Here is a 27686-nt window from a genome sequence, read left to right as displayed (position 1 = left end):
GTTTGGAATCTGGTCTTGCAAACACGAAAGCTTACTACAACCAAATACGTTGATCTTTCAGGTTCTATAATAGTATGACCTTTAAGAAAAATTTAGAAAAATCAAGAAATATATTGTAAATTATAATAATTATTTGCCTGTATACTGTACCCAGATTCTAATATCCAGGAACTGAATATTCTTTTTATTCAATAAGCTAGTTATGTGTCCTTTCGAATGTAAAGAAAATTAGTTACATTTCTTAGCCCCAAACGACCCTCACTCACGTGACAAAAATTACACCCCCTCAAGATCAAGACTTTCGCCTTAGCTTCTTCAGTCTATCTGGCAACGCGCTCAGTATATTGCCATAATAAACAATGCGTAATTGTTACACATTTCAAAACAAAACAAAAACAACGACAGATATATATTTGTTATAAGTGTTAACTTATGTTTATTTGTCAAAAGATATTACGGGTAGACCTAGTGTTTTGCGAAGCCTACCCTTACCTTCCTAAAACTTAGTCCCACTTGATAAGAGGTGATGTCAAAACCATATGACCGGTGACGTCATGTGACAAATTGTGTTTAAGCAATCTAAAAATAGACCCGAAGCGACTGACAGAAAGTGACTAATATTTTAAGCTACAAAATCGAGGTATATAAAAGGATTTTAACACACAGTAAGTGTATATTTGTGTTGTAATCATAAAAAAATATTAACTAAGTTTTTTTTGTTCATCTTATTCTTAATTCGTTATTTTAGTTTCTGTACGTGACCTCCGAGAAAAATTTGTAGAGCTAGAAGAATCTAATTAATAATTTTATTCTCCTGCCTAGCCTAGTTTTAGACAAACTTTTATTTATTTTTATTCGACTAAAATAAAACACAACACTGTGTTTCGAGCTGGTTGGAATCACATTTATATCTAGATTCTATCTGATTATATCTTGTTATTTTTTAGTATTGGTATGTATTTATTACACACTTGTTTATTTTTGTAAATTATCAGGCTTTCTCGCCTTATCTAGATTCTAGATCTAGATTCTAGACTAATCTAGATTCTAGACTAGAGATCTAGATCTAGATCTAGCTAGACTCACTTCACTAGAGGTAGAAATCTAGAATCTAGTCTAGATCTAGATCTAGTTCTAGATCTATAATCTAGATCTTGATCTGGGCTCTAGATTCTAGAATCTAATTCTAGATCTAGAAAAATCTAGATGTTTTATTACAAAAAATGCTTTTTGTGGGCCTAATTTAATTTCCTTTTAATTTAAAATTAAACTCAACTAACTGGGTTCTTTTCCCTTGCTTGAGTTAACTAGGGCACTTTTTAGGGAAAAAGTGTATTTGTGACGCTGCAGAAAAGAGAACAGGATACAAAATCAAAATCACATGACTGCCACATTCTCCGTATTATCTAAAGTTTAGCCTAATAATACAGGCCACTGTATAGTAGTGCTTACAATCTGAAAGCTACAATAATTTACTAATAGAGGTAGAGAGATCTAGAATCTAGGTCTAGAATCTCCCAGACCAGGACATTGTGTTCTTATAATTTTTTCTTATAAATTTTGTTAACTCTTTGGCTTTTGATTGTGCTTCTTGGTAACAAATGAAATGCCAATTTTAATTTAACATAAATTTAAAATTGAATTTATTGAATAAATAATGATTTCAATTTCAGTAGTTTCATTTTCACTTTGAGGGTTTTTCTGTTGTATCATAGATAGAGAAATCTAATATCTAGATTTAGATTAGATCTAGACCTAGAATCTAGCTAAACTAGTACAATTTAGTTATATTTTAGTACACTGTTCACTTTACTCAAGTGCTAGATCTAGATCTAATTCTTGTTGTAGGCCTAACCAAATGATTTTTAGGCCAAGTTTTTAGACTTTCTAGCATTTCTGTCCTGGCATGTCCCAAATTATTTTCTTTTATTGGTGTCATTAATTTACAATTAATAGCAATCTGTGAATCTGCTTCATGATACTACTACATTGGCAGTAGATCTATGTATTTTATTTAAAAAGCTATTCCCCAATTCTAGTTCTAGTCCTACTATTGGCCCTAACCTAAATTTGACCATAATGTAGGCATTACATTCTACAAAAAGAGCATGCCAAGATATGTGGCATAAAGTATGTAGTATGTAGATTTTAAATTATTGATTGAATCACATACTACTCCATATGGCATTACTCATTTGTCTCTGGTTAAACAAGACATCTTTCTTTTAGTGATTTTAGTTAGCACTGTATTATGAGGCCTCATTTTACATTTGTTATGCGGTTATTTTGATTTGATTGATCTTTAATTAATGAGACATTTACATTTTAAAATTAATTGTTAACTAATATTTGTCTATTTTAGGTAATCAATAACTAAACTCAAAATGTCAAGACTGTATCCTACCCTTGAAGATATGCGTGTCGATCAGATGCAGACGGTAGGAATTTAGATTCTGTTTGCTTTTTTTTTTTTTACAAGATTTAAAAACATTTTTCACAAGTTAATACTTGTTATTGGCAGCCAATAACTTTTATTCCTTTATTATCATATTATTTTATAAATTATAAAATGGTAATTCTTTTTATTATTACTTCCTACCTTTAATAAAAATGACTATGATTTCAGGCACAAATTAATCATGAAAGAGCCATCACAGGTGGAAATGCACCAGAAGCTTTACAGTACCCCCAGCCACCAAGTTATGGTGGGTCAGCTCCATCAACACCAGTAGGAAATGCCCTCTACCCATCCCTCACAGACTACATGGGGCTTCAGATAACACCACAGATGATGCAGGAAATGCAAGTTGTACCATCTCAGGTTAGATAAAAGACTAAAACTCTTCAAAGCACATGTTCCCAAACATTTTTGAATGGCAACCCCTATTTATAACTGCCAAGTCACCTCTGACCCCGTGTAAAAAAAGGGAATATTTTTGTTTGGTTTTGTCTACAAGTTGGTGACTCTCAGAAAACACAACCTGTAGATTGGGAATCTGTGCTTTAAAGTAATTTTTAAAAATCTTTACAGAAATCTAGGTAAAAATAAATATAATATAGGGTTTCAATACTATATTCATAAACTTGATAAACAAAATAATTTTATGGGTCAGTAATAAAAAATGGATAAATAAATTAGTCAGACAAATCATTATGCCAATTTTAGTGTTCTGCCATTTCACAAACACAGCAAGTAAATTGCAAGCAGTCATTACAAACACTTTCTGTATCTAAAAGTTAATCAAATCAGAAAGTCACATTAGAGTTAGACCTTATTAGTTATTCAATACATTAAACCAGTAATTGCAATGGCATCTTTAGAAAACATATCTATAAGATGAATAAACTTTAATTTAAAAATAAGTTCCTTGAGGAAAATTTAAATCTAGTAGCATCTCAGTTTAAAGTACAATTTAGATTTTATACATTTGAAAACACAACAGGTTTATAAAAAAAAATGTTTGTTGCTATCAGGGCTTGCAAGTTGGCATCAGACAAACTCAATCTGGACAGACACAGATTGCACCAATCACAGGAAATAATTTGGCACTAGCCAGAGCTGAAATAAAATCTGGAATCAGAGAAGTGGTGTTTTGCAAAAATCAAGATGGCAAGTTGGGTCTGCGTATCAGACATGTAAACAACGTAAGTTCCTTGATGATAGTTACATACTATATATTGTTCTATGGTTTGGAATATCCATTATCTAATTTTAAAATATTATCACTTAATATAACATTTTGCATATTGAGGTTAGAATTATACAAGTTCTATTTAGCTATACAAATAGTATTTGTCTTTTTGATTATGTTCCAAATCTTTATGAAGCTCTTGTTTTTTTATTAGGGTCTTTTTGTAGCCTTTGTCCAAGCTGGGTTTCCAGCAGCTCTAGCTGGATTAAGATTTGGTGACCAGATCCTGCAGATTAATGGGAAGACAGTTGCAGGCTGGGACAATGACAAAGCACATAATTTCCTGAAGAAAGCTGATGCCCAGAGAATTGAAATGGCTGTTAGAGATAGGTAAATTTTAACAATATGCTTTTTTGTTCAAATTTTCCGGGTTTTTTTCCATCTCTTTTTTGAAAGTAAAATAGTCAAGATCTATTTGATATTATAATCCCTTAAACTAGAAATTGTTTTAATATTTTTCCCACAAAAAATTTTTCAGGCCTTTTGAACGTACAATTACAATGCAAAAAGACAGCAATGGATTTGTTGGTTTTGTTTTCAAGGACGGTCGCATTAAATCATTAGTCAAAGACTCCTCTGCAGCTCGCAATGGGCTTTTAACTGACCATCAGTTGATTGAAATTGGAGGCCAAAATGTTGTTGGGTTAAAGGTAGGTTTCAAACTGTTCTGATACTTCACACTTTTAATTGCTTGTTTTTAAATTATTTATTTTTTGTAACACAATACATTTCCGGTACTTTAACAGTTCTTATGTTGTATAGATCACTTTTTAAGTAAGATAATTTATTTGTTTTAGGACAAAGAAATTGGTGAAATTATTGATGCATCAGGAAGAACTATCACTGTCACAGTTATGCCTTGCTTTATTTATGATCACATCATTAAGTGGTATGTTTTGATTTCTACATGTTTTTACATTTTGCATATTACATAGGATTTTTAGTTAAATTGTCAAAGAAATAATTAATTAAAAATATTTTATTAGCTTTAAATTGTTTTAATTAGCTGCTTTGTTTTCTGGGTAATCAATGCAACTTTTTATTTTACAGTATGGGCAACAGTATTGTTAAAAAACTGATGGATCACTCCATTCCTGATCTTTAAACAAGATAATGAACTTCGACGACCGCAATTAACTAACAAGTGCATAATGGACTAAAACACACATACCATTTGAATAATTTTTTTTTCAATTAAGGTTTTTTGGGTTTCCTTTAATAAGGAATTATAAACATTAATTAAAAATACTTCTAATGCCTTGTCCATGAAAATATGTCTATGAAAAGTGTTTCTAATTTAAGTCAGATAGTTGTGCCATAAGAAAAACAAAAGGTGATAAAAACATAACATCACAATCTTATTTATTAACAAGAAAATTTCTGTGTACCAGCATTTCACATTTTCAGCAAAAAGTAAATATTTTTCTATTATTCAATGAAACTGTTTTTTAACTTCATTATATTGTGAAATTTAAATGTTCAATTCATGTAGGTTAGTGGGGGATTTGTTATACTGCTTTAAACTTGCTTTATTTTCCTGTTCTTCTTACTTAGTGAGCTTAACTGTAGACTGCACATATTGTCATCATCCTTGTATTTGAAAACAACTTGCGAATATCAGAAATTTCCTATGATTTTTGTAATATATGTTCATTATATTTACTTTTTTTGTGTACATATTTAAATATTGTTGTAAATAAAAATTTTAATGTTGTTCAATGTTTAAAAAACGCATTTTACTTTATTCAAAGTAACCCTTACGATACAATTTGGAAATAAATTTTAACATGTTTGCACTAGTTTTACATTTTGACTTGTTTTAGTAATCCATTTTCTTAGGAATAAAAAGTAAAAAATGGTTTTGTGAATTGTACTAAAGCCAATATGTGACTATCAACCTCCTATATAGTGTTGAATATTGATTAACTTGCAATGGATCCTTATGATGCAGGGTAAAATTCAAAGGGTTAAATTTTAAGCATGAAAAAAAAATTGCTTATACATTACTAATAGCAGGTATGGCTAATTTAGACCACTTAGATTTTCATGTAATAATTCTTAATTGAAATTCACAATGCCTAAGGATTATAAAAATTTATACTTTGAGATAGTAAAACTTTTTCCCAGAAGTAATAAATGTCGTTAATATATCAATATATAAAAATAGTCTTTTTGTACATAAAATTTAATTTTTAAATGTATTCTTTCTTAATTGAAAAAATAATTGTCTGAAGGAGATGTATTAGGCAGCTATCTCTCTAATTCTTACTACTAAACAGTTTTTGAAGTAAAGATAAATCATTACATTTCACTATGTTTTTGCTAAAATAATCGTGAAACAACTTTAGTCCCTAAAGTTTTAGTTAGGTAATCAACATTAAAAAGTTGTGATTTTTGTTTTATATTTTATTCAATTTTCTTTTGAAGCTTTTATTTACCAATTATGAAAAATATACTTCTGTATGTGAACTTCTATACCCGATTAGCTGAGTTTTAAAAATATTTGCTGTAATTCTTTTAATAAATAGTCACACAATATTCATACAGTGCACAAATGCAGCAAGTCTATTTAAAAATGCTACCCAGTAATAAAATGGTTTGTCAAATTAAAATTGTCAAAATTTCTTATTCTGACCTTAAATCTTTTTTGGCATTTATGTATTCAAGAAATAATAATTGTGACTGGCCTGTTTAACATAAAACAGCATTATTTTTGTTGTTAAAAATTGGTTTGACAGAATTGAATGGGATGCCATCCCATTCTCCTAATATGAAGTATCTGTGATAAAAATCCTTGTAGTCTGGTACAATTTAAAACTAACATTTTCTTAAATCTGGTCCACACCTGGTAACATATTTCTAATTTCATCACCATTTAACATATTTTTTGCATTCATAACCGATTTAAAATGAAAGTTTCATTTTGTTTCAAGTGTTATAATTTCAGTACATATTTTAACAATTTACAATCTAATTTTTTGTATTGTCTTGAACTGTTTAGGTCACACTCAAAAATCTATACAATAATTCCATGTCTGTTTCCTGTAGCTCTGTAGTGCAGTTTCTAGCTTCTAGTATTAGTGATTTTAGTTCTTTTGCTTTTTTGTTTATGGAAAAATAAAAGTATTCATCTCAGTTTCAGTAAGGGGTCATCCATTTATGACATCCACAATTTTTTTTTTTATTTTGGACCCCCCCCCCCACAAAAATCCACTTTTTTTTTCCTTATCCATATGTGTCCACAAAAGTCAGTTTTTTTTCCGGACCCCCCCCCCCCCCCCCGTGTGGACGTCATAAATGGATGACCCCTAATAAAATAAAATTTAAAAAATATCTACGCTATACTTAATAAATATGGATGATGACCTATGTTGGCAAAACACTTTTAAAATGTCCAGTGGTCTGAATTTTCAACTTTCTCAATTGGATGTGTTGACCAATTCTGATACAGAAATATTTTTAAATTTCTAATAAAGTTAAACCCCATTTGAAATCATCAAATTTGAAAATTGTTAAATTATGTCAATTGATACAATCAAAAATCTTCTGACAAATATTATTACATGGTTAAAATATTAGCTAGTTAATTTGTTATTTCTTAAATGTGTAGTAATTATGCACTGGTTTGGTATTCTATGAATGTAAATGACAATTCAATTTTTCTTTAAAATTTAATGTAACTTTGAATAAAATATTTTATGTTCAAAGTATTATTTTTAGTGTGCTTCATTATTTTTATTCAAATAAATTATACTTAACATTCGGGTCCCTGGCTTGAGTGTCGCCCCCCCCCCTCCCCCCCCCCCCCAACTACTTCAATGGTGCATTTCAAATCGTGATGAAAGAGACAATGATCAGAAAAATGATAACATGAAGGACTTTGACAAAGCCAACATGTTACTCAGATAACAGATTATTGACACTTTACCACAAAGGAGTACGATAAAAAAACCAAAAGACTAGGACAAGTCATATTTAAACAATATACATTACAGTTGACTCAATATTGTACATTTATACAGATAGTAAAAATGTGCTTTAAAGCTGTAACTATAATAGTGGAATACTTGAAGGGTGATTCAACTGAATAGTATTTCAGAGCAATATAAATGTATTCAACCTCCTTATATTAGTGGTTCATCAAATTTTCTGGGCAACTAACTTAACAGACAAAAAAAATATTTGAGCTGAAGACATTTAGGTTAAAAGATTTTTTAAATCTGCATAATCACACAATACTTGATATGGTTTATAAACATAATTGGCATGTTAAACAACTGCAACAATTCAAGTTAATTAAAAAAGGAGACAAGCAAATGTTTAACATTTTAACAAGGGCCTTTACTTGAAGGTGACATCAATCTAACCATCAGTTAAAACAATCATTAAATCTTTGGTAGGGTCTTTAAAACATGTTTTAACAAAAATCAAATGCATAGACAATAAAAATAAATTAATTTTCTTTTTGAAGAATAATGCTGTAGAACGTTGAGTGTGAGATGCTAATAAATAAAAGCCATCGGGTAGCAACAAAAATATTAGTAACTATCATTCTAAATGCTATCACAGGAAAGCTAAGAAATGTTTTTAAGTCTATCGTGACACCATAGACTCACTACTCTCTGTGAACTCAGTATCAACTGGATGATTTTCTATGCAGAGAAAAGTTTGTAGTATTGGTAGGGTGACAGGGCCTGCAGTTATAGGTAGAGTGACACCATCTTCCATTATAGGTAGAGTGACACCATCTTCCATTATAGGTAGAGTAACACCATCTTCTGTCATAGGTAGAGTGACACCATCTTCTATCATAGGTAGCGTGACACAATCTTCTGTCATAGGTAGAGTGACACCATCGTCTGTCATAAGTAGAGTAACACCATCTTCTGTCATAGGTAGAGTGACACCATCTTCCATCATAGGTAGAGTGACACCATCTTCTATCATAGGTAGAGTGACACCATCTTCTATCATAGGTAGCGTGACACAATCTTCTGTCATAGGTAGAGTGACACCATCGTCTGTCATAGGTAGAGTAACACCATCTTCTGTCATAGGTAGAGTGACACCATCTTCCATTATAGGTAGAGTGACACCATCTTCTGTCATAGGTAGAGTGACACCATCTTCCATTATAGGTAGAGTGACACCATCTTCTGTCATAGGTAGAGTGACACCATCGTCTGTCATAGGTAGAGTAACACCATCTTCCGTCATAGGTAGAGTGACACCATCTTCCATTATAGGTAGAGTGACACCATCTTCCGTCATAGGTAGAGTGACACCATCTTCCATCATAGGTAGCGTGACACCATCTATCATAGGTAGAGTGACACCTTCATCTATCATAGGTAGATTGACACCATCTTCTATCATAGGTAGAGTGACACCTTCATCTATCATAGGTAGATTGACACCATCTTCCATCATAGGTAGAGTGACACCATCTTCCATCATAGGTAGAGTGGCAGGATCTTCAAGCAAAGATAGTGAGGCAGGGTTAATTATCACAGGTATAGTGGCAGTGTCTTCATATATTGCTAGAGTAATGGGCTCTTCTGGTAGTGTTGTGGCAGTGTCTTCCATCACAGGTAGAATGGTGGTGTCTTCATACATTGCTAGAGTAATGGGCTCTTCTGGTAGTGTTGTGGCAGTGTCTTCCATCACAGGTAGAATGGCAGTGTCTTCATACATTGCTAGAGTAATGGGCTCTTCTGGTAGTGTTGTGGCAGTGTCTTCCATCACAGGTAGAATGGCAGTGTCTTCATACATTGGTAGAGTGGCAAGATCTTCTAGTAATGGTAGAGTAGCAGGCTCTTCTGGCAGTGGTAAAGTGGCAGGAACTTCCATCACAGGTAGAATTTCAGTGTCTTCATACATTGGAAGAATCACAGGGTAATCAAGATATGGTACAGTGGCAGGGTACTCTAGTAATGGCAGAGTAGAAGAGTCTTCTAGCAATGGAAGATTGACAGAATCTCCAGGTAAATACTCCCCAGTTGTCTGACTAAGATCAGACTGGCAACAATAGTCCAGAGACAGTTTATCTGGCGCACTCTGTGAGATGTGACTAGTCTCAAGCAAGCAAGAAACACTCTCAGTTTCATTTGATTCCATCATGGGAGGATCATCGACTGCCTCAACAGCCAACACTGGGTCACAAACTTCACTCAACTCAGAGCTGCACACAGTGTTGAGTTCTAATTCAGGTTGAACTCCCTCTTGTGCTGCCACCTGGAAAATAATTTGAGACAAAATATTAATGTTAACGAAATCTAAATTAAATAAATAAGTCATGAAATGATTACAATCAGAAACTTAATGGTTAGAATATTTTTTTTTAAAAACACATTCATTCAATCATATTAAAAATCTTAAACTTACTTTTTTACTTTTGTAAAGCTTCAGCTCCTTAAAATAAAAGAAATTTCAAACAAGTTAATGAGTACTGCATAAATGGAATTTTATATTCAAAATTACAAGTGATAACTGATGTAAACAAAATTTTTAATTAACAAAGCATTTGTTTATAATTTATGCTCAGGTGTTGTAATATTTAAAAAAGTCAATAAAATAATGGTAATTATCTAAACAAAATAAAAGAATAAGCCAAAATTAAGCTATAAACTAAAAGGTAATGCTTAAAAGAAGTCAGTTTTTGACTTGCATTAGTTCAATCATCAAATAACAAATAAATTATGCTAAAAAGCAAAATTAGAAGTTTAAAAAGTCACTATTAAACTCACATCGGTTCTATCATCTAACCCGCATAAGCGAGCAGCCATGGATCTTTTAGTTGGAGACTTGCGTTCCTAAAATTAATTTTAATAAGATAGTGCAATAATTTAGTCACTGGTGGCTGAAGAGAGTGAATGATGAAAACAATACAGGGATTGCTAGGTAGGGAACTCTTATATTTATCCTAATCAAGATTACATTAAACAGATATTTAAAAGTTATAGTACAAACAATCCCAAATGACTATTAAGTTATGAAACTAAATTGCAATTATTTTTTAAATTGTCTATAAATAACCTACCTTTTTAGGACAAATATTTTTTCTAATTCGTTTATTTTTCCAAATCTTCTCCCCCTCATGAAATTCCCTGATGTGCTGTGTGAGATTTTTCTGATAAAAAAATATTCTATTGCACTTCTCCTTTGGGCATGGTATAGCAGGCCGAGATGTTGCATGAATTTTAATGTGCTGCGTGAGGTTTGACTTTTGCTTGAACGTGGCATTGCAAGTATTGCAACTATAAACTGAAATTTGGAAGAAAAAAAACAGCTTTTAAAAATAAAATAGCTAACTTTATTTCAATATTTACCAAATATTTACTAAATTCTATTTGACTGATTGGAAAATCAGCCCTACTAAACAATCTAACTCAAGATTAATTTTTAGTTCGAAACAGTAAGTTTAAACAAAATAAAATTACGTAAAAAAGGATGAAAAGTATTAGAAAATTTTTCAAGTAATTAAGATAAACAAATGGCAAATAAATTGAAGGAAATTTAAAAAAATACACTAAGGGATGAATTTGTTAACTATTTATAAAAATGATGAATTAATTACCAGATGCATGCACTGCTGCTTTGTGTTTCTGGAGAGAAGACCAATTCGTACAGACCAATTCACACCCAGGAAATGTACAAGTATAGCCTGAACAATATTTAAATTGATAAATAAATTAGGATACTAAAATTACAAAACTACACAAAACTGTGGAAAAAAAAATGTTACTAGTAAAACCATTCAAATGTCAGTTAATAAAGTATGAAATCTAACCTTGATGTACTTTTAAATGATGTTTTAGTTTGTTGGGGAAGGTAAAACTTTTTTGACAACCCTCAAATGAGCATCTGAAAGAAAGAATATTTTGCAATGTACAACGATTAATTTCAACAGACTATAAGTCAAAACATGCATTACTGGCTCCACTCTTTATATTTTTTCAATATTCTAACTGTTTAAATATATTTAAAGTATTTTTTTAAAAAGACAATGCAAACAGAAAATTATTTGCTAGTTGTCAATCTAAGAATTACACACACTAATAATACAGTAAAACTAAGGAAAAATATTGGTAAATCCACATGTGGACCACTTTAAAAAATGTACCAAAAACAATTATGGTGTTACACAGTGATTAAAGACAAGAAGTTGTAAACAAAACAAACTTGTAACATTTGCTGGCTAATGCTGTGTGTGGTGTGTGAAGCAACCTATGAACAATCAGCTGTTTCTTCTTGTGGAAGCTTTCATTGCAACCTTGTTCTGTGCACTAGAGAGGAGACAAAGAACTTTGGTAAACACATAAACCCAAAGCTCCATCATAAGAAACACTTGTGTTCACCTTTTTATGAAGGGTACATAAATGGGAGTCAGGGAAAAAAAAGTAGCTGGACAGAGCACACAATTCCTTTACATTACAATTAAAGAAATGTACTAACTCTACTTAAATTTCCTTATGGTTCATCAAGACTGAAGGGGTAATGTTACCATTTAAATGTGCAAAAATTACTTCAGATCAGAAAGAAAGTAGTATTGTAACATTTAACATGAGGTCTACTTAAAATGTTTTTCTTATACAATCATTATTTAAGGCTCAAAACAGACATGAAATTCACCTTATAGGATTTTATGGGTGTTGAATCTTTGTGAAATCTTAAGAAATGGTTTTTTAAACTGAAGTTGTTTGCAAAATCCAATCCACACTTGGCACACCTAGGTAAGATACGTATAAAGAATAATAATGTTTTTGCTCACCTTTTATTGATCAAGATATTTACATTATACATCCCTACCTAGTACAATTTTAACCATACACCTATTTTATTTATTTACTTGTTTTATATACACTTTTAAATGTTTAAAAAAATCCCTTTTCTAATTAAATTTCCAAGAAAATGACTAGTAAGAAAGAGACAGATATTTTAGAAGAATGACATTCCGTGTTTGATTTGTGCTATTTAAAACAAGAAAAACAATATCACGTCAAGGCATTCAAATCATAAAATAGCTAAACGGAGTGGAAATTAAAGAAAAATAAATAACAAATCAATGTCTAATATTGGGTTGATAAAAATTGGAATTGTATTAATCTCACAGCAGGCCTACATGTAGCGTACCACATTACATACCTAACTTTCTGTTCAGCTGAATAATCGATATTATGAACTCTCTCAGTGTGCCCTGTCAAATGCTGCCTCCTGGTGTAAGTTTTGTTGCAACCTTCAACTGTGCAGACAAATGGCCGCTGGGGAAACAGTGAAAATGGTCTTTGTTATATCAAAAAAGCAAATAAAAGCCTGCCTTATGTTTGTAAAAATGTTGATCGCCAATTAAAACATTTTTAAAATTCATGTTTTGAAATAACTGTATCATGTAAATAAAATGTAATTGAATCATTTTAATACGGGTTGGACACCAATGCACACCACTGCTAAACTGGTGAAAGTCTCGAGTTCAAATCCTGAGCTTGAGTAACTAATATGTCCTGGGTAGTAACTTTATGTTTTATTTAACTTTTTTGAGATAAAATAAACAGAAATCCACAGAAAATATCAAGCTTCTGTAATTAATATTAGTGACAGTCATGCAAAATTTGTCTTGATATTCATTGCCAGAATTACACAGGTGTTTAAAGAATGAACTATTTCAATCTCAAAGTCACTTTTTTTAGTTTTTAAGCTTCAATTTTTGAATTGTTCTAATATAGGCCTACTTAGCAATGGAACAGGTTAAATTAAGTAAGTTATTAGATAGGTTAATTAAATAATTAGGGTAGGCCTATAATTTTATAAATGAACTAGGCCTCAGCTTAGGCCTCTCCTCCTAGAGACCTATGAACTTTAAATTTAAGTCCTGTTAGGCCAAAATAATAATATACTTAGGCCTAATTATAATATAGGCCTAATAACTAATATCATAATAAATATAAAATATAATTAATAATCATGGGTATAGTTTTGGCTATTGCTACTGAGTACTGATTGCTGTCTAGTGTCTATTGTTACTGTTAGTAGTGTTAGGACTGTAAGGTTAGTGTTATTAAGTTTAAATTACTATACTGTCTATACTATAGATTATAATAAAATATATAAATATAATTATAGATCTAGACCTAGTCTAGCTAGATTCTAGATCTACTACTTGTAACTAAGCGGCTATGAAGAGTGACTACGAGTTTTTAACTACTAAGAAGACTAAGACTTAAGACTAAGACCAAAGAGTCTTTGGCCTTTGGCAAAGACGTCCTAAGAGAAGAACTCTGAAGAAGGCTAAGGCGGCCTCAGGGGTCGCTGTAAAATATCGACCGTTCTACTTAAAACGGTATTTATGTTAAAGTTGAAAACCTCTCCAGTGTGGGTCCTGATATGCACAGATAGCCTGTCTCTTCGTTTAAATGATTTATCGCAGCCACTAAATGTACACTTGTAAACATCACCTATCGCGTGTGACTCTTCCTCCATCATTTTACACTCAACTTTCACACTCAACTTTAACCCGGAAGAACTCGTGTTACCTGTCCAGATAGTTAGGCTAGGCTTGGTACTGTATGGCCTAAAAATCTCACAGCATCAGGATGAGTAGACCAACTGTTAGTATCGTTTTATAAACTTTATCTTAAGTCGATACCAGCTTTAGACCATTTATACTAGGCCTAACATGGCTGTGTATGGCATGGGTATAATCAATTTTTGTAAATTAAATTTAAATACGTAAACTGAATAAAACATTAATATTCCTATACATTATTTTATTGCTCTCAGATGCTAGCCCAAAATAATAATAAAATTTAGTATTATTATCAGCAAATCGGCCCTATACAGGGGTTTACTGCATGCCAGGGGCGTAGCGAGCGGGGTGCTGGGGGTGCGGACCGCACCGGGTGACACCATTTAGGGGGGTGACACCAAGGCAAAAAATAGCAAAATATATAGAGAAAAATGATAATTCCACTTAATAGAGTGATTAATTAGAGTGTTAAATAGCCTTTTAAGAGGTGGGGGGTGCAAATCGAAAGTTTGAGGGGGGGGGGGGGGGTTGCAAATCGAAGGTTTGAGGGGTGGGTGCAAATCGAAAGTTTGAGGGGGGGGGTGTAAATCGAAAATTGAAAGTTTGTCCCCGGGAAGGGTCGTTGCGCCTCTGGGGGGGGGGGGGGTGACACCATTAAGTGCCGCACCGGGTGACACCCGACCTCGCTACGCCACTGCTGCATGCTACTATTTTTGCTGGAATCCAGTGGACAGAACACCTTAAACACTGTTTTCGCAGATCATTTCTGCCTTCTCGCATATAGTCGTCAACATTACAAATGCAGAATAAATGTGTTGGTTTAAGAAGCAGCAAAAAAAAAAAAACTGTTTAATTACAAACCAATATGTTCGGGCTAAAATCAGATTGAAAGAAATGTATTTTTCCTCAAGCTGGGCCCTCGACTTTCCGGTTGCTTTTGCTTCACTGGTTACTGATTTTTTCCAACGTTGTTTTGGCCTACCTACTTTCCTTAGGGATTCCAATCTAAAAAACCCCTAGTTCGCCTTATAGGTAGCGCCGCCCCTGGGAGTGAGCACTGCTATAATTCGGATTGATTTTTACCAGATTGTGTGTGGAGAAATCTTAGAAACTCCTAGAAAAGGAACCAATTATACACATTTAACGTGCAAACAACACCGTCGTCTCCAGATTTGCAAGCTCCCCATACCCTTTTCTCTGAGTAGGATGTTTGGAGCCAGAGTCTAGACTGCATCTTTTGGTATCAGTGGCGTAGGCAGGGGGGGGGGGGGGTTAGGGGGGGTCATAACCCCCCCCCCCATAGACCCCTCGGTATATATAAAAAGTATGAGGGGGGGTGCAAATCGATAGTTTGAGGGGGGGGGGGTGCAAATCGAAAGTTTGAGGGGGGGGGGGGTGCAAATCGAAAGTTTGTCCCCGGGTAAAAATTGGACCCCCCCCCCCTTGAGACGCCACTGCTTGGTATAACGCTGCAGTCTTAGGACATGTTCGGTGTTTCCGAGGCCATACCACAAGGACAATTTTCGCTGGCACCAACTTTTAAATGTTCTAAACATATGTTGTTTTATCATGTTGTGGTATGTTCTATAATTTCAGTCACATAACCTCAGACTGATTGGTTGAGAGTAGATTCTGTTTCGCCGAAACTTGAAAAACCAAGAAAAATATAACCACAATTTTAAAACTGTAACTTTTTACAAAACCTAAACTATACATTACTTACTTACTTAATCCTCGTCACCCCCTGTGGAGTATAGGGCAACCACAAATCTCCGCCATTCCACTCTGTCTTGGACGAGCCACTTTAATTCATGCCAGGTCTTGCCAGTAGCCTGCACTTCTTCCATCTCTCTCCTCCATGTTTCCAGTGGAAATTATACATTTGTCCCTCTTATTTAGATTTATGTCAATAATCTTATTTTGGGTGTTAATGATTAGTTGTGTGTTGATATAAAACCCTTTAACAACCAGTGTTGTTTTTATGCATCCCCCCCCCATCAGAGTTTCTTCCAGGCATCTCTTCGGGGCCCCCCGAAAAAATTCTACCGCCCCCCCCCCCCTCCGAACGAAATGAAATTTATATAATTTATATGGAAAATATATACTTTTAACAGTGCCCCCCCCCCCCCCCCGAAGAAAAAAGTCTGGAAGAAACACTGCCCCCCCCCCCCCCCCCCATGAAGTTGTAAACAGTATTTGACTCTGGTTCCATAACATCAATGGGACAGCGTGGTCGAATACTAGCGTCTTCGACTGCTAACCAGAAAGTCTAAGAGTTCGGCTCCCTGGCTAGAGTCGTAGCACGTCACAGAGTCCACCCGGGTCTGGTGAGTACCTGAGTTACGTGAGAGAATTGTAAAGACGTCTGGCTATAGTGCTAACCTCACTATCTCTTCAAATGCCGAGGTCACAGAAACAGGTGGACTCTACTTCACCTGTCATAAAGGGAACTTTGCTTACTTACTTCATAACATCCACCCCCGACAATAGGAGCGATAATTTTTTTCGTTGGGGAGTGGATGGGGACAGAGTGGCCTAGCGGTAGGGAGCTACTCAGCTAGACTGCTAACCCGTGTGTCTCGAGTTCGAATCCGGGTTCAAGTTAGTTGACCGTCCCTGAGTTCACCCAGCTCTGATGGGTACCTAACTAATGTTAATGAAAGTAAAGATGGCTGGGTATAGCACTGACCACACTATCCCTTACATATGCCAAGGGCACAGAAACGTGACAGGGAGCGTAGAACCGGGACGACACTTTGCCAACAAATGTACATTTAAAAAAACAACAACGAGGAACTATGAAGAAAAACTGAAGAAAACCCTATTGGCAAAGACATTTGAAAACGCTAATGGGAATGGATTGTTAACACCTTACGCAGTGGCGTAGCGAGGTCGGGTGTCACCCGGTGCGGCACTTAAATGGTGTCACCCCCCAGAAGCGTAGCGGCCCTTCCCGGGGACAAACTTTCAAATTTTCGATTTGCACCCCCCTCAAACTTTTGATTTGCACCCCCCCTCAAACTTTCGATTTGCACCCCCCTCAAGTTTTTCTCTATATATGTTGCTATTTTTTGCCTTGGTGTCACCCCCCTAAAATGGTGTCACCCGGTGCGGTCCGCAGCCAGGCCCCCCCCCCCTCCCTACGCCTCTGACCTTACGTAAACCAACTTGCAACATCACCAGGCAGGCATTAGACTATTATCAAAAAGTACCTAATAACTAATAACTTTTATAAAGGAGTAGCGATATATTCCGGCACCCAGGACGAACTATCAATTTTGCACTCACACTCCAAAATTAGGTCTATACTGGCCTATATTTATTCGCGATGGTGAAAATGCAACTCCACCTCCCCAATTTGGAAAGGTCGGTGTGCTTTTTACCAGTCACATTAGCTTTCTAATTTGGTGTCACATAATTGATGTAGAAAACGATTAAATAAGTTCGTAATTTAAATTTCGAACATTTCAAACTGTTATCTAATTTTAATAGGGCTTGTAAGTCTCGTTTTCTCTGACTTTGAATTAGAAATCTGTCTTGATGTATAGAGTTTTGTAATGACAAGGTGTTCAAAGTATTGTACTTGTTTGGTAAGTTTTGATGGATCGTTTAGATTTGGGAGTAACGACAGAGGACTGTTGCTGATATGGTTTCGTAGGTATAAAGTATCGAAGTGTTAAAGTGTCATAATTTTTATTCGGCTGTTTTGTAGTTGAAGGTCTAGTGGAATCTGATTGGTAATAGTTGAAAGATCTTTAGTTTTTAGGAATTTATATTACCACTCTTAAAGTATTTCTTCTTTTCTTCTTCGTTCTTAATTTTTAGCGTTGGAAGGGATCGAGCCTTATCTGCCAGAGGGTTTGAACTCGAGACTTTTTTCGAATTTATCAACCATGAACTTTCGCCAACTCGACCACGCTTCCATCAAAATTAAGGATACGTGTCAACTGGTTATGCGCCATTGAGGCCATTGACTCCGATTTCAGCCTTTCTTTTTGGATTAGCTTCCATAGCCTTTGTCCAACCAAGAACAAACTACAAGGCAGCAGTTGTTTGATTTTGGAGCTGTCTCTCCTAGAAGAGTGTCTGTCCCCAGCTAACGAGCCTCATCTGCCCGATACTTTTGGGTTTGGCAACCATGAGCTTTACCGACGCGACCACGCCGACCCCTCTTAAAGTATTAATATATAATATTAAATAGGTTGGAATTTATAACTAACGGTTAAGTTTTTTTTTTCAAATTATATTTTTTAAAATAATTAATCAATAATTCTAGCAATGTCTAAGACAGTTACCTGCGTCTGATTTTATTGAAGGGTGTCCCTTAACTCAGGGGATCATTTTTTTTTTTTCACTCAGGATCTAAAACTTTATAACATACATATATTTCGCACACCTGGAACGCAGATAAATGATTGTCATCAAAATTGAATAGAAGTATGTTATAATAAAGATACAATTTTTAGACTTTCAAACAAAACCTGCAGTTAAGTATTCAATAGATAAAATATATTTTTTTCTCAAAATTACTTAGCTAATATAAAAGAATTGTTATAATTATTATATAATAAAATTTAGAGCGTTTTATTGTGTTTTCCAAGCATGTCTTAGTTACACTTGGTTAATTTAGCTATTCTTGTGAAAGTTATTTCCCTTGAAAATAATTTTTGGTATTTGTATTATCAAATGGTAGATAAATCGTTGCTTAACTTTACATTCATTTAAAATTCCTGCAACTTAGGTTGACCGCTTACATTTAAATACAACTGTAAGTTATTATTTGCTATTGTAAAAATTATATAGATCTTAAGTTCTAAACAAAATATTTTGGTAGGTTTTTTAGCATTATCAAGTAGGAAAACAAATACATCAGTAGCCGTTATATATTGCAATACTTAATGTTATTACACTTATAGTCTTAGTTGTATATTAAACATCTAGTTAATTTTCTTTTTATAATTTTCAACCTCTCCTAAAGGATTCATATATAACAATTTTAGGAGTCTATTTAAAAAATCTTTACGTAATCACACAATATAGACATTTTACAACTGTAACTAAAGACAGTCAAACTTAAAAATAGGTGGGGTCGAAGCACTTAAAATTTTCTAAGTTGGGGGGGGGGGGGGGGCTATGTCGTAAAGTACAAAGTAGACTCGCGGACTTAGCAACAGTTTCAATAACATGTGATTACGCTTGCAAACTGGAATTGAAGGTATTAGTACAAAGTTTTGAGACGGAGGCAAGTAAAATTTGATTTTGATGTCTACTTATAACGTGTATGCAATTGATAATAAATTAATATGTCACTTTTAATTAATTGTTTTCTTATACATATGTGTTAGTAATTAATTTGTGTGAAAGGGGGCGTCTTAATAAGTTTTGCCTAGGGCGCTAAATAACCTGGCACTGCACACTCCCCACTCACTTGCGAAAGGTAGGGCACTTTTTACCGGTCTCTGCCTTTTAATGTTTTTATTCTTTTATTTTGCTGTTTTATTTACTATCGATATGGAAATCAGTGAACTTAGTGTGTAAAGCCTCGTAACAATCTCGTATCCACCCCCACCCTTTCGTTTATTATTTTAAAAAATCCATAAGTGTAGATAGGTTATGACTTTTTAAAGTACCATTTTATGAAGCAGGATAAGCTATGTCTATCCACTCATGACGCTTAACAAGAAAGGGGCCAGAGAACGCTAAGTTACACTTAAAGTGCAGTGGCGTAGGCAGAGATTGTTGCGTGAGGGGGAAAAAATAAATGTAGATAATTTTAAAGAACTCAATTTTGATTTTTTAAAATAGTGTTGTGTTAGAATAATGTATACTTACTACTCTGCATGAACACTGAATACGGTCAGTAAGCTTTTAAGTGAGTTTCAGGAAATTTACATTCGACCAAGCTGGACTTATAGAGGACCGAGTAAACTTTTGTATTGACAACCACAGAAAAGACTTCGAAAAAAACTATCTCAAAGCGCTTAAACGCATCTGGTAACACACATAATATGATTATATATATATATATATATATATATATATATATATATATATATATATATATATATATATATATATATATATATAGGCCTATATATATATTATATAAATATATTATATACATATATGCGGAGTTGAACTCCAGTTCGACATTGACAGGAAAACAACTGGCCTATTGAGTTTTTTTAGGCAGCGTTGTCTATTGTGATGGAGACTGCGTCACAAACATTAAAGCATGTATACCTGAAGACGGGCGGACCTTTTGTGGCCATACAGGACACATTATTTTATTATATTGGCCATATATTTATATCACAGTAGTTCCACATAGCAAAAAATACATCTAGAATACACAATTTAAAAAAATTATTGGTTAATCTGTAAAAGTAAATAAAATGTAAAAATAAAAAAAATAAAATAAAAAAATTTAAAAGTCTGACATCAATATATGTTCAAGAAATGTTGTAGCATAGCATCTACTCTATCAGCACTCCTTGCAACAATTTATGCAGCTTTTTTTCTCGATTCAAATTTCACCCACAAGCCATCCTTTGCCTTCAGCTGAAATTTATTGCTTACGACTGGGTACACAGACTTGGTGCACCTCGCCGGGACATAGGACTGTAAGACTGTTGCCATGGTGATCTTCAACTCCAGCATGGCAAGTCGCATTCCAACACAACCTCTTGGACCCTGACCAAAAGGCAAGAAAGCATAAGGGTGTCTGGACTCTTTGTTCTCTGGTGTAAACCTTTCCGGGATAAATTTTTCGGGTTCTGGCCAAATCTCGGGGTCGGTGTGCAATGCGAAAATTGGGATCATCACTGTCATACCTTTAGGGAAATGAACGCCTTGGATATTTATGTCATCGATGGTATTTCTGTCAAGAAGACTCCTATCGGAAAACATTCTCAGTGATTCGTTAATACACATTTCGAGATAAGTTTAATTCCTGGACAGTTTCATAACTTGGTTAAGTTTTTCCCACATTTTTCATCGATTTCGTCTTGGACTTTCTGGCGAATTTTAGGATGCATGGCCAGGAGAAAGAGGGTGAAGGATAAACTTGCTGCCAGAGAATCATAGCCACCAAGAATAAAAATTAGTGACTGGCCCTGAAAAGTAAATACATTGAGATTAATATCCATTATGATAATGCTAATAAACATACCTATTGCTTTGACTAGCCTACAGAGGCGTAGCGACCCTTCCGGCGCCCGGGGAAAAACTTTCGATTTGCACCCCTTCCCCTCAAACTTTCAATTTGTTTTTCCAACCCATTTTGGCGCCCTAAGGTTGGCGCCCGTGGATATATGTGCCCCCCCCCCCGCCCGTCCCCCCCCCCCTCGCTACGCCTCTGCTAGCATACAAGTACAAGCCTTGGAATAACTGAATTTGTTTAAAAATAATTTAGTCGTCTTACAACTAAAAACGTACTGTATTAACTTAAATAGTTTACGTACGTGTATTTCAACTCTGCTTAGTTCTTTTTTCTTGTTCAGCATCCGTTTTTTTTCAGCATTCATGAGCAGATCAAGAAAGTCATTCACTTTCCCATTGAGCCCATCTCTTTTCCTTTGTTCAATAGCCGTATCCACTACTTGCGCAAAATAATCCTTGGATGCTTTGGGGGTCAATGGTAAACCCATCCTTGAAAATAGCTTGCTCAAGAACGGGGACATAACTGCAAACGGAAAAAGCACTGGGTTGGGGTTCAGGATCTTGTAAGCTTCAGTAGCGAACCTAGAGTTTGGGTTTTTAAGTGTGTTGAGCTCTAGACCAAAAGCTGTGCTGGCTATGACATCTAAGGTAAACGCTGAAATAAAACTCTCTCAGTTCAAACCTCCTGGCCTGACTCCTGTAGTGTATGTATGTGTTCTAGCAGAACTTTGACATTGCGTTCAATATGATGGGGACATAACTTTGATACGACTTGAACTGAAAGTTGGGACTATACTAGTTTTTCTAACTTGTTTCCAGTGCTCCCCCCTTTAGAAAGATCAGCTCTCTTTTAAAGGAGATTCAGCAAAGAAGAAATCAGTCCTATCCACGAAGTTGTTGAAGTGTTTCACAAGGATATCTTTAATAACATCCAGATCCCTGGCTATCATAACTGGGTTTTGCAGCCATACCAGCCATACACCTAAGGACAATTATAAGCCAGATTCGTCAAGCTTGAATTTCTAAGTCACGACATGTTTAAATATGAATCTATGAACATGCTCTATTAATCAGGCATTAACATATTTTTAAACATATTTCTTTCAAAAATATTGACTGAGTTTCGGTCATCATTGAGTATATTAATCATTTTCTATTACAACTTACAAAAAAACAGCATTATAAAACGCGAAATAACGGCTAAAAATTCAGTTTCCTACATTACTTTTTGAAAATGCAAGTGTGACGTCACACTGTCTGGACCCCCCCCCCCTTCCTGCTCATCACACATGGTCACAAAATTACAACCTCTCCTCCTTAGAAACCTGTAAAAATTGTTTACTTACAATTGGCTAAGCCTATAAATGATTGTACCTTTTTATCTTGAAACTCTTTATAAAAGATTCTCTGTGCCTCAAAAATTCCATGCTTCATTTCCAACGCAAAATTACCAAGTAACCAATTGGGAGGTGGTGTGACTATGCCCATCTTTTTAAAGCTGTTGTGGTCAGGTCCTGCTAGTTTGAACTCATAAGTATCAGAGCCAGGACAACCACGGTGATGACAAGCAGTATGAAGAGAGCGTCCATTTTGTTTAAATACTGTAAAGGGAAGATAACCAATTAGGGCATGCTTTTTAAAAATATTGTAATACAGTATTGATGCCACTGTTAAAACCAAATTACATTGCATGCAGTGTTTCTTCTGGGTTTTTCTCCTGGGGGGGGGGGGGGGGGAACACTGTTAAAAAGTATATATTTTCTGTATAAATTCCAAATCCCCCCCCCCCCCCCGAAGAGATGCCAGGAAGAAACACTGATTGCATGTTATATTTTTTACGGATGTTATATTGGACCTTGTCCACCTAAGCCCCACCACTAATGCAAAAATTGCACGGGCGAAAAGTTAAGCCCCGCCACTTTTTTGCCAGTTTCAATTCATGCAAGCAGGCAACCTTGACCTATTTTCTAATATCTAGACATTTTATTTTAAATATTTTAACGCACGCCGTAAATATAACTCCTTATCCGCCTCTAGGGTTAGGGTTAGTGTTGGGTTAGGGTTAAAAACTAAAAGTACAAGTTTCATATAGTCTTTTTTATAATTTTTTTTTTTTTTGGTGGCGGGGGTTAACTTTTTTGGCGAGGTTTTTTTCTGTACAAGATCCGTTATCTCAGTGTGTATTTACAGATGCCAGTAAAAGTGTTTGGACTAATATACATAAGAGTGGCTAGCAGCGCAATAGTTTGTCTCCTGTTAAATCGAATTTAGAGTAGAGAATATATATACCTTAACCAATGTCCCCCCTCCTACCCCCCTCCCCCTTGGAAAATCCCCCCCCCCTCCAGGAAATTTCAAGTGCCCGACCCCCTCCCCGGAGAAAAAAATCTGAAAGAAACACTGTCGGCGGGCCAGTACACTCCAGATTGTTTAATCCCAATTTAAGTTCTTCACAAATCTATAACGCTATTTAAAATATTAATTATCATTCGCACTGCTTAGGAATTCAAGACAATAACAAAGATGCTAATTAAACACTAAACTTACTGATCAGCTTTTAATCAAAGCAAGAAGTTAAGTCTAAGGTGTAGACTCGACTAATAATTATCATAGAAAAAAAAACACATTGTAAACATCGTTTTTCAGTTTGAAACTTAAATATCAACTTACTATTATAAGTTTACAATTCCTCGATTCTAAGATGTAGAAAATAAAGCTGCTGCTCCAAGTAAAAATCTCTTTTTATAAAAGGCTACAATCCTAGGTCCAAAAAACCCCACACTAACCATTTTTGGCACTTTAAATATCCATTCTGACGTGTAAAGTTACACTTAGCGTCATAGGCGTAGGCAGGAGTGTTTCTATGGGGGAGGGGGGCTAACTTCTTTTACAACAAAATTTAAAAGCTTATGGTTATTTTAAAGGATTTTGTAGTTTCGTATTATTAATTTTAAAAAATAAGCTGATTACATTACATTATTATGTATTATTTTGTGGGAATATAGGCCTATATAAAAAATAATTTTAAACTGATTTTAAATTACAATTAACATTATTATAATGTTTTTCATTGGTTTTGTTTTTTTAAACTATTAGGGGTCCTCTTAGAGTCGAGTCGCCCTCCCCTAGCTACAAAAAAAAAGATAAAAATTTAAAATTTTAGTATCTCACAAATTAAAAATGCAATTACAGATCTCATGACACTGGGATCTTATACGCAATATTTCTTTCAAGCATCTTTCCCTGGGGGATGGAAGGGGGGAGTTTGTTCCCCCTCAATTAGTTATATAGAGAAATATTAATTTTAAATGGAGAATATACACTTCAATCATACTTGCACCATTCCCCCTCCCCTTAGCTTGAGTGTCATCCGGTCTGGAATCACCCCAACAAAAGCTCCTTTCAGACGGGGGGTGGGGGGGGGGGGGGGGGTTGAAGAGAATATTGGTTAAAGTATATATTTCCTATAGACCCCATTTATAAATTATTTGTTTTTATATTTCGTTGGGGGGGGGGGGGGGTATGGACCTTTAGAGCTGGGTGGACTTATTGCATTGATTCATTGAAGGTTTCCAAAATTCTTTTTACTTAGCATTTATGGCTAAAGCTATGTTAACAATTTCTTGGATGATTTCTTTTCACAGGTGGCCATATCTGCAGGATTCTCTCTGCCTCTTGAATGTTCTCGACCCGATAAAATATTAGAGGGGAAAACAGAACTATCAGTGATGGGTGTAAATTCATCTCAACCTAGCAGGTTCCCAGGAAGATGCAACAACGGAAAAATGCGCACAGGAAAATGCGCAAGCGGAAAAAAAAGCGTGAACAAACATTTGCTCAGACAGAAAAGTGTGTAAACAAGTAACTTGACACCCCAGTCCCCTCCACCCGACAGTTATCCCCACCCGACAGTTATCCCCCACCCCGACAGTTATCCCCACCCGACAGTTATCCCACCTTAGAGTTATCCCCACCTGACAATCTCCCCCACCTGACAGTCTCCCCCACCTGACAGTTATCCCCACCTGACAGTCTCCCCACCTGACAGTCTCCCCACCTGACAGTTATCCCCACCTGACAGTCTCCCCACCTGACAGTCTCCCCACCTGACAGTTATCTCCACCTTGAACCCGGATTCGAACTCGAGCTCTCAGTCCCATTTTTTTTTTAATTTATAGGAAACGAGCCGGCCCGCGGCATATCATACGCCGCTATTTAGTTGGTTGTTTTTTTCTACTTTTCAGTAATTCATAATTTGTAAATTCGACGGTACCAACGTTGCCACTGAAAATATTTCTTTAAAACACTATAAGTAGCACGTTAAGGACCATAACCCCCCCCCCCCCTTCCGTCATCCCCTCCCCCCCCCCCCCCCTACGTTTAAAATCGTTTCAAACTAAATTATCTGCCTCTAATAGTTGTCACTAAACCCAGCTCTGCTTGTAAACATTAGAGTGAAACACAGCTCACTAAGACCATGTAGGGGTGGGTGTGGGTAGGGAACGCGTTTACAGCTTGTTTTCTAACGGCTCCCAGAAGAGAATTATATATATAGATAAGTAATGTAACGACCAAATTTTTTTAACAACGCTTGAAAATTGAATCCGCTAGAAGCTCTTTACCTCGCATGGGTATACTAAATTTGTAATCAAATTATTATAATTTAATATATTCCATTGTAAAAATATAAAACATTTAATGGTCAAAACTGATTAAAGACGCGAATTATTGTTTTAAAACTTTCAGCTGACGAAAAGAGTCAAAATGTGTCAATGTGGCAAGCCAACCAGTTCGGTTTATCTGTTGATCGCTTTTTACTGCTTAATGATTCCAGTATTCATTTTCGTGCCTCAAACTTTTTAAACTCAGTTTATTTACAATGGATTGATACATTGATGTTAGCCACGTATCACACAAATAGGAATAGAAAAAAAATAACCCATTAAACATATCACACATCATTGATAACAAATCAACTACATATAATCAAATGTACAAGTATTGTTCTACTGGTGTCATTCGCCTTCCCCCCCCCCCCCCCACACACACATACACACATACACGTAGGCTGGTGTATAATAATTTGCTTAATCGAATGATCTTGAAAATTTCCAATGTGGTGTCACCCCCCAATTCACTTCGATGGACGGTGTATTTGGTGTCACCCCCTAACTTTTTGTCGTCAATTTCTTTAAACATTATATAAATCCACCTAGAAAAAGCATTGTATTTGTAGTAAGTTATTCATTTTGGTGTCACCCCCCTCCCATCCCCACCCCAGACGTGGATGGATGGACGTGTCAGTTATTACAATTCTTAAGAAAACCTTTTTCCTCAGGTAAATGTTGCAACGTTTAGTAGGTGTCGTTCCCCCCCCCCCCCCCCCCCCGGTGATAGCTTTAAACTGTCCACTGATAGTACTAAAGTTGTTCATCTATAGTCGGTTACAGCTGGATGTAGTATTATTTTCTATAATTATCGTTAGCAGGTTTACGTCATGGTGTTATGATTTGTCAATTTTGCTCTTAATTAAAAAACTTTTATTTAACAGGAATTTTAGTTATATATTGCTATTTTTGCCTTTGTGTCCCCGTCCCCCCAATGGTGTCGCCCGGTGCGGTCAGCACCCCCGCCCCGCCCCTCGCGACGCCTCTGGGTAGGCCTATCTAAATTACTTTATTAGTTAGCCAATTCAACATGATCATTCATTTTTTGAAACACAAGATTGTATAAAATAATACAGACACCAAAGATTTTTAAATAGGGCCTACGGAAGTGTTTTTAATTTGTAACTCAGTGTAACCTACATTTGCCGTTGTAAATGGTAACAACAGATTAGGCCAGGCTGCCTTTGTTTCTGCACAGACATTTGTTATTTGGCCGATATATTACACTGCATGTCTGCGAAGCTATATTTAAATTCACGACTGATTCAATGGCGTGTTAACAAGTGGTTTACGAACACAATATGGCGCCGTGTGTCATGATCAGTACCTCTCATACGAACAGCGTTGAGAGAAAACCAAAGTAGGTCACGATATCCGGCAAAATCTCTTGCTGTAGCCTAGGCCCTAGTTACTGTATTTTTAACTTGACACTGTGGTACACAGGTGGCCGACCGTGTCTGCTTGCCTCGAACTGATCGGGGTAGCGTACTTTCACTAAAGGGAAGCTACCCGGAATGTGAGTTAATAACAATATTTTTAAAATTAATCTACATCTATAAATGTACTAGGTCTATCACAATAATATTATGTAATAAAATAAACAAATACTATTTGTTGAAAATTTTATAATATTTAGGCCTACTA

General features: G+C 35.2%; 2 protein-coding genes and 1 pseudogene across 4 annotated transcripts; 1 reads left to right on the top strand and 2 right to left on the bottom strand.

The window, feature by feature from the left end:
• Window positions 1-521: 521 nt before the first annotated feature.
• Window positions 522-6837, top strand: LOC131947905 (syntenin-1). Of its 3 annotated transcripts, none has more exons than XM_059309295.1 (8): window positions 522-665; window positions 2363-2438; window positions 2627-2821; window positions 3475-3645; window positions 3847-4022; window positions 4171-4342; window positions 4490-4581; window positions 4743-6837. In XM_059309295.1, the coding sequence occupies exons 2-8, from the start codon at window positions 2385-2387 to the stop codon at window positions 4795-4797; spliced, it is 915 nt and encodes a 304-aa protein (XP_059165278.1). In that variant the 5' UTR covers window positions 522-665; window positions 2363-2384; the 3' UTR covers window positions 4798-6837. The 3 variants fall into 3 exon arrangements, with proteins under 3 accessions (XP_059165278.1, XP_059165279.1, XP_059165280.1); XM_059309296.1 differs by lacking the exon at window positions 522-665 and adding an exon at window positions 708-753; XM_059309297.1 differs by lacking the exon at window positions 522-665 and adding an exon at window positions 1548-1594.
• A 1448-nt stretch (window positions 6838-8285) lies between these two features.
• Window positions 8286-14190, bottom strand: LOC131947902 (mesocentin-like). The gene is made up of 10 exons (XM_059309291.1): window positions 14052-14190; window positions 12837-12952; window positions 12324-12420; window positions 11874-11977; window positions 11482-11555; window positions 11269-11355; window positions 10732-10955; window positions 10439-10504; window positions 10077-10103; window positions 8286-9926 (listed from the first exon to the last, which is right to left on the bottom strand). Exons 1-10 carry the CDS (start codon window positions 14169-14171, stop codon window positions 8286-8288), a joined length of 2556 nt encoding a protein of 851 aa, XP_059165274.1. The 5' UTR covers window positions 14172-14190.
• A 6457-nt stretch (window positions 14191-20647) lies between these two features.
• LOC131947907 (cytochrome P450 3A24-like) lies at window positions 20648-22976 on the bottom strand (annotated as a pseudogene).
• Window positions 22977-27686: the final 4710 nt, after the last annotated feature.

Source organism: Physella acuta, unplaced genomic scaffold (genome assembly GCF_028476545.2).
Source record: "Physella acuta isolate Inbredline_101_S28 unplaced genomic scaffold, ASM2847654v3 ptg000615l, whole genome shotgun sequence".
Lineage (NCBI taxonomy): Eukaryota > Metazoa > Mollusca > Gastropoda > Physidae > Physella > Physella acuta.
Note: the sequence above shows the minus strand (reverse complement) of the source record. Positions and strands in the feature narration are given on the sequence as shown.

Excerpts from the sequence above, each read along its gene's own strand:
- LOC131947905 (XM_059309295.1), top strand. The coding sequence starts at position 2,385 with ATGTCAAGACTGTATCCTACCCTTGAAGATATGCGTGTCGATCAGATG. Across the intron at positions 3,646-3,846 it reads GTATCAGACATGTAAACAAC|GGTCTTTTTGTAGCCTTTGT; the intron begins GTAAGTTCCTTG and ends TTTTTTTATTAG. Across the intron at positions 4,582-4,742 it reads TATGATCACATCATTAAGTG|TATGGGCAACAGTATTGTTA; the intron begins GTATGTTTTGAT and ends TTTATTTTACAG.
- LOC131947902 (XM_059309291.1), bottom strand. The coding sequence starts at position 14,171 with ATGATGGAGGAAGAGTCACACGCGATAGGTGATGTTTACAAGTGTACA. Across the intron at positions 11,978-12,323 it reads CACCCATAAAATCCTATAAG|TGCACAGAACAAGGTTGCAA; the intron begins GTGAATTTCATG and ends TCTCCTCTCTAG. Across the intron at positions 10,956-11,268 it reads AGCAGCAGTGCATGCATCTG|TTTATAGTTGCAATACTTGC; the intron begins GTAATTAATTCA and ends TCCAAATTTCAG.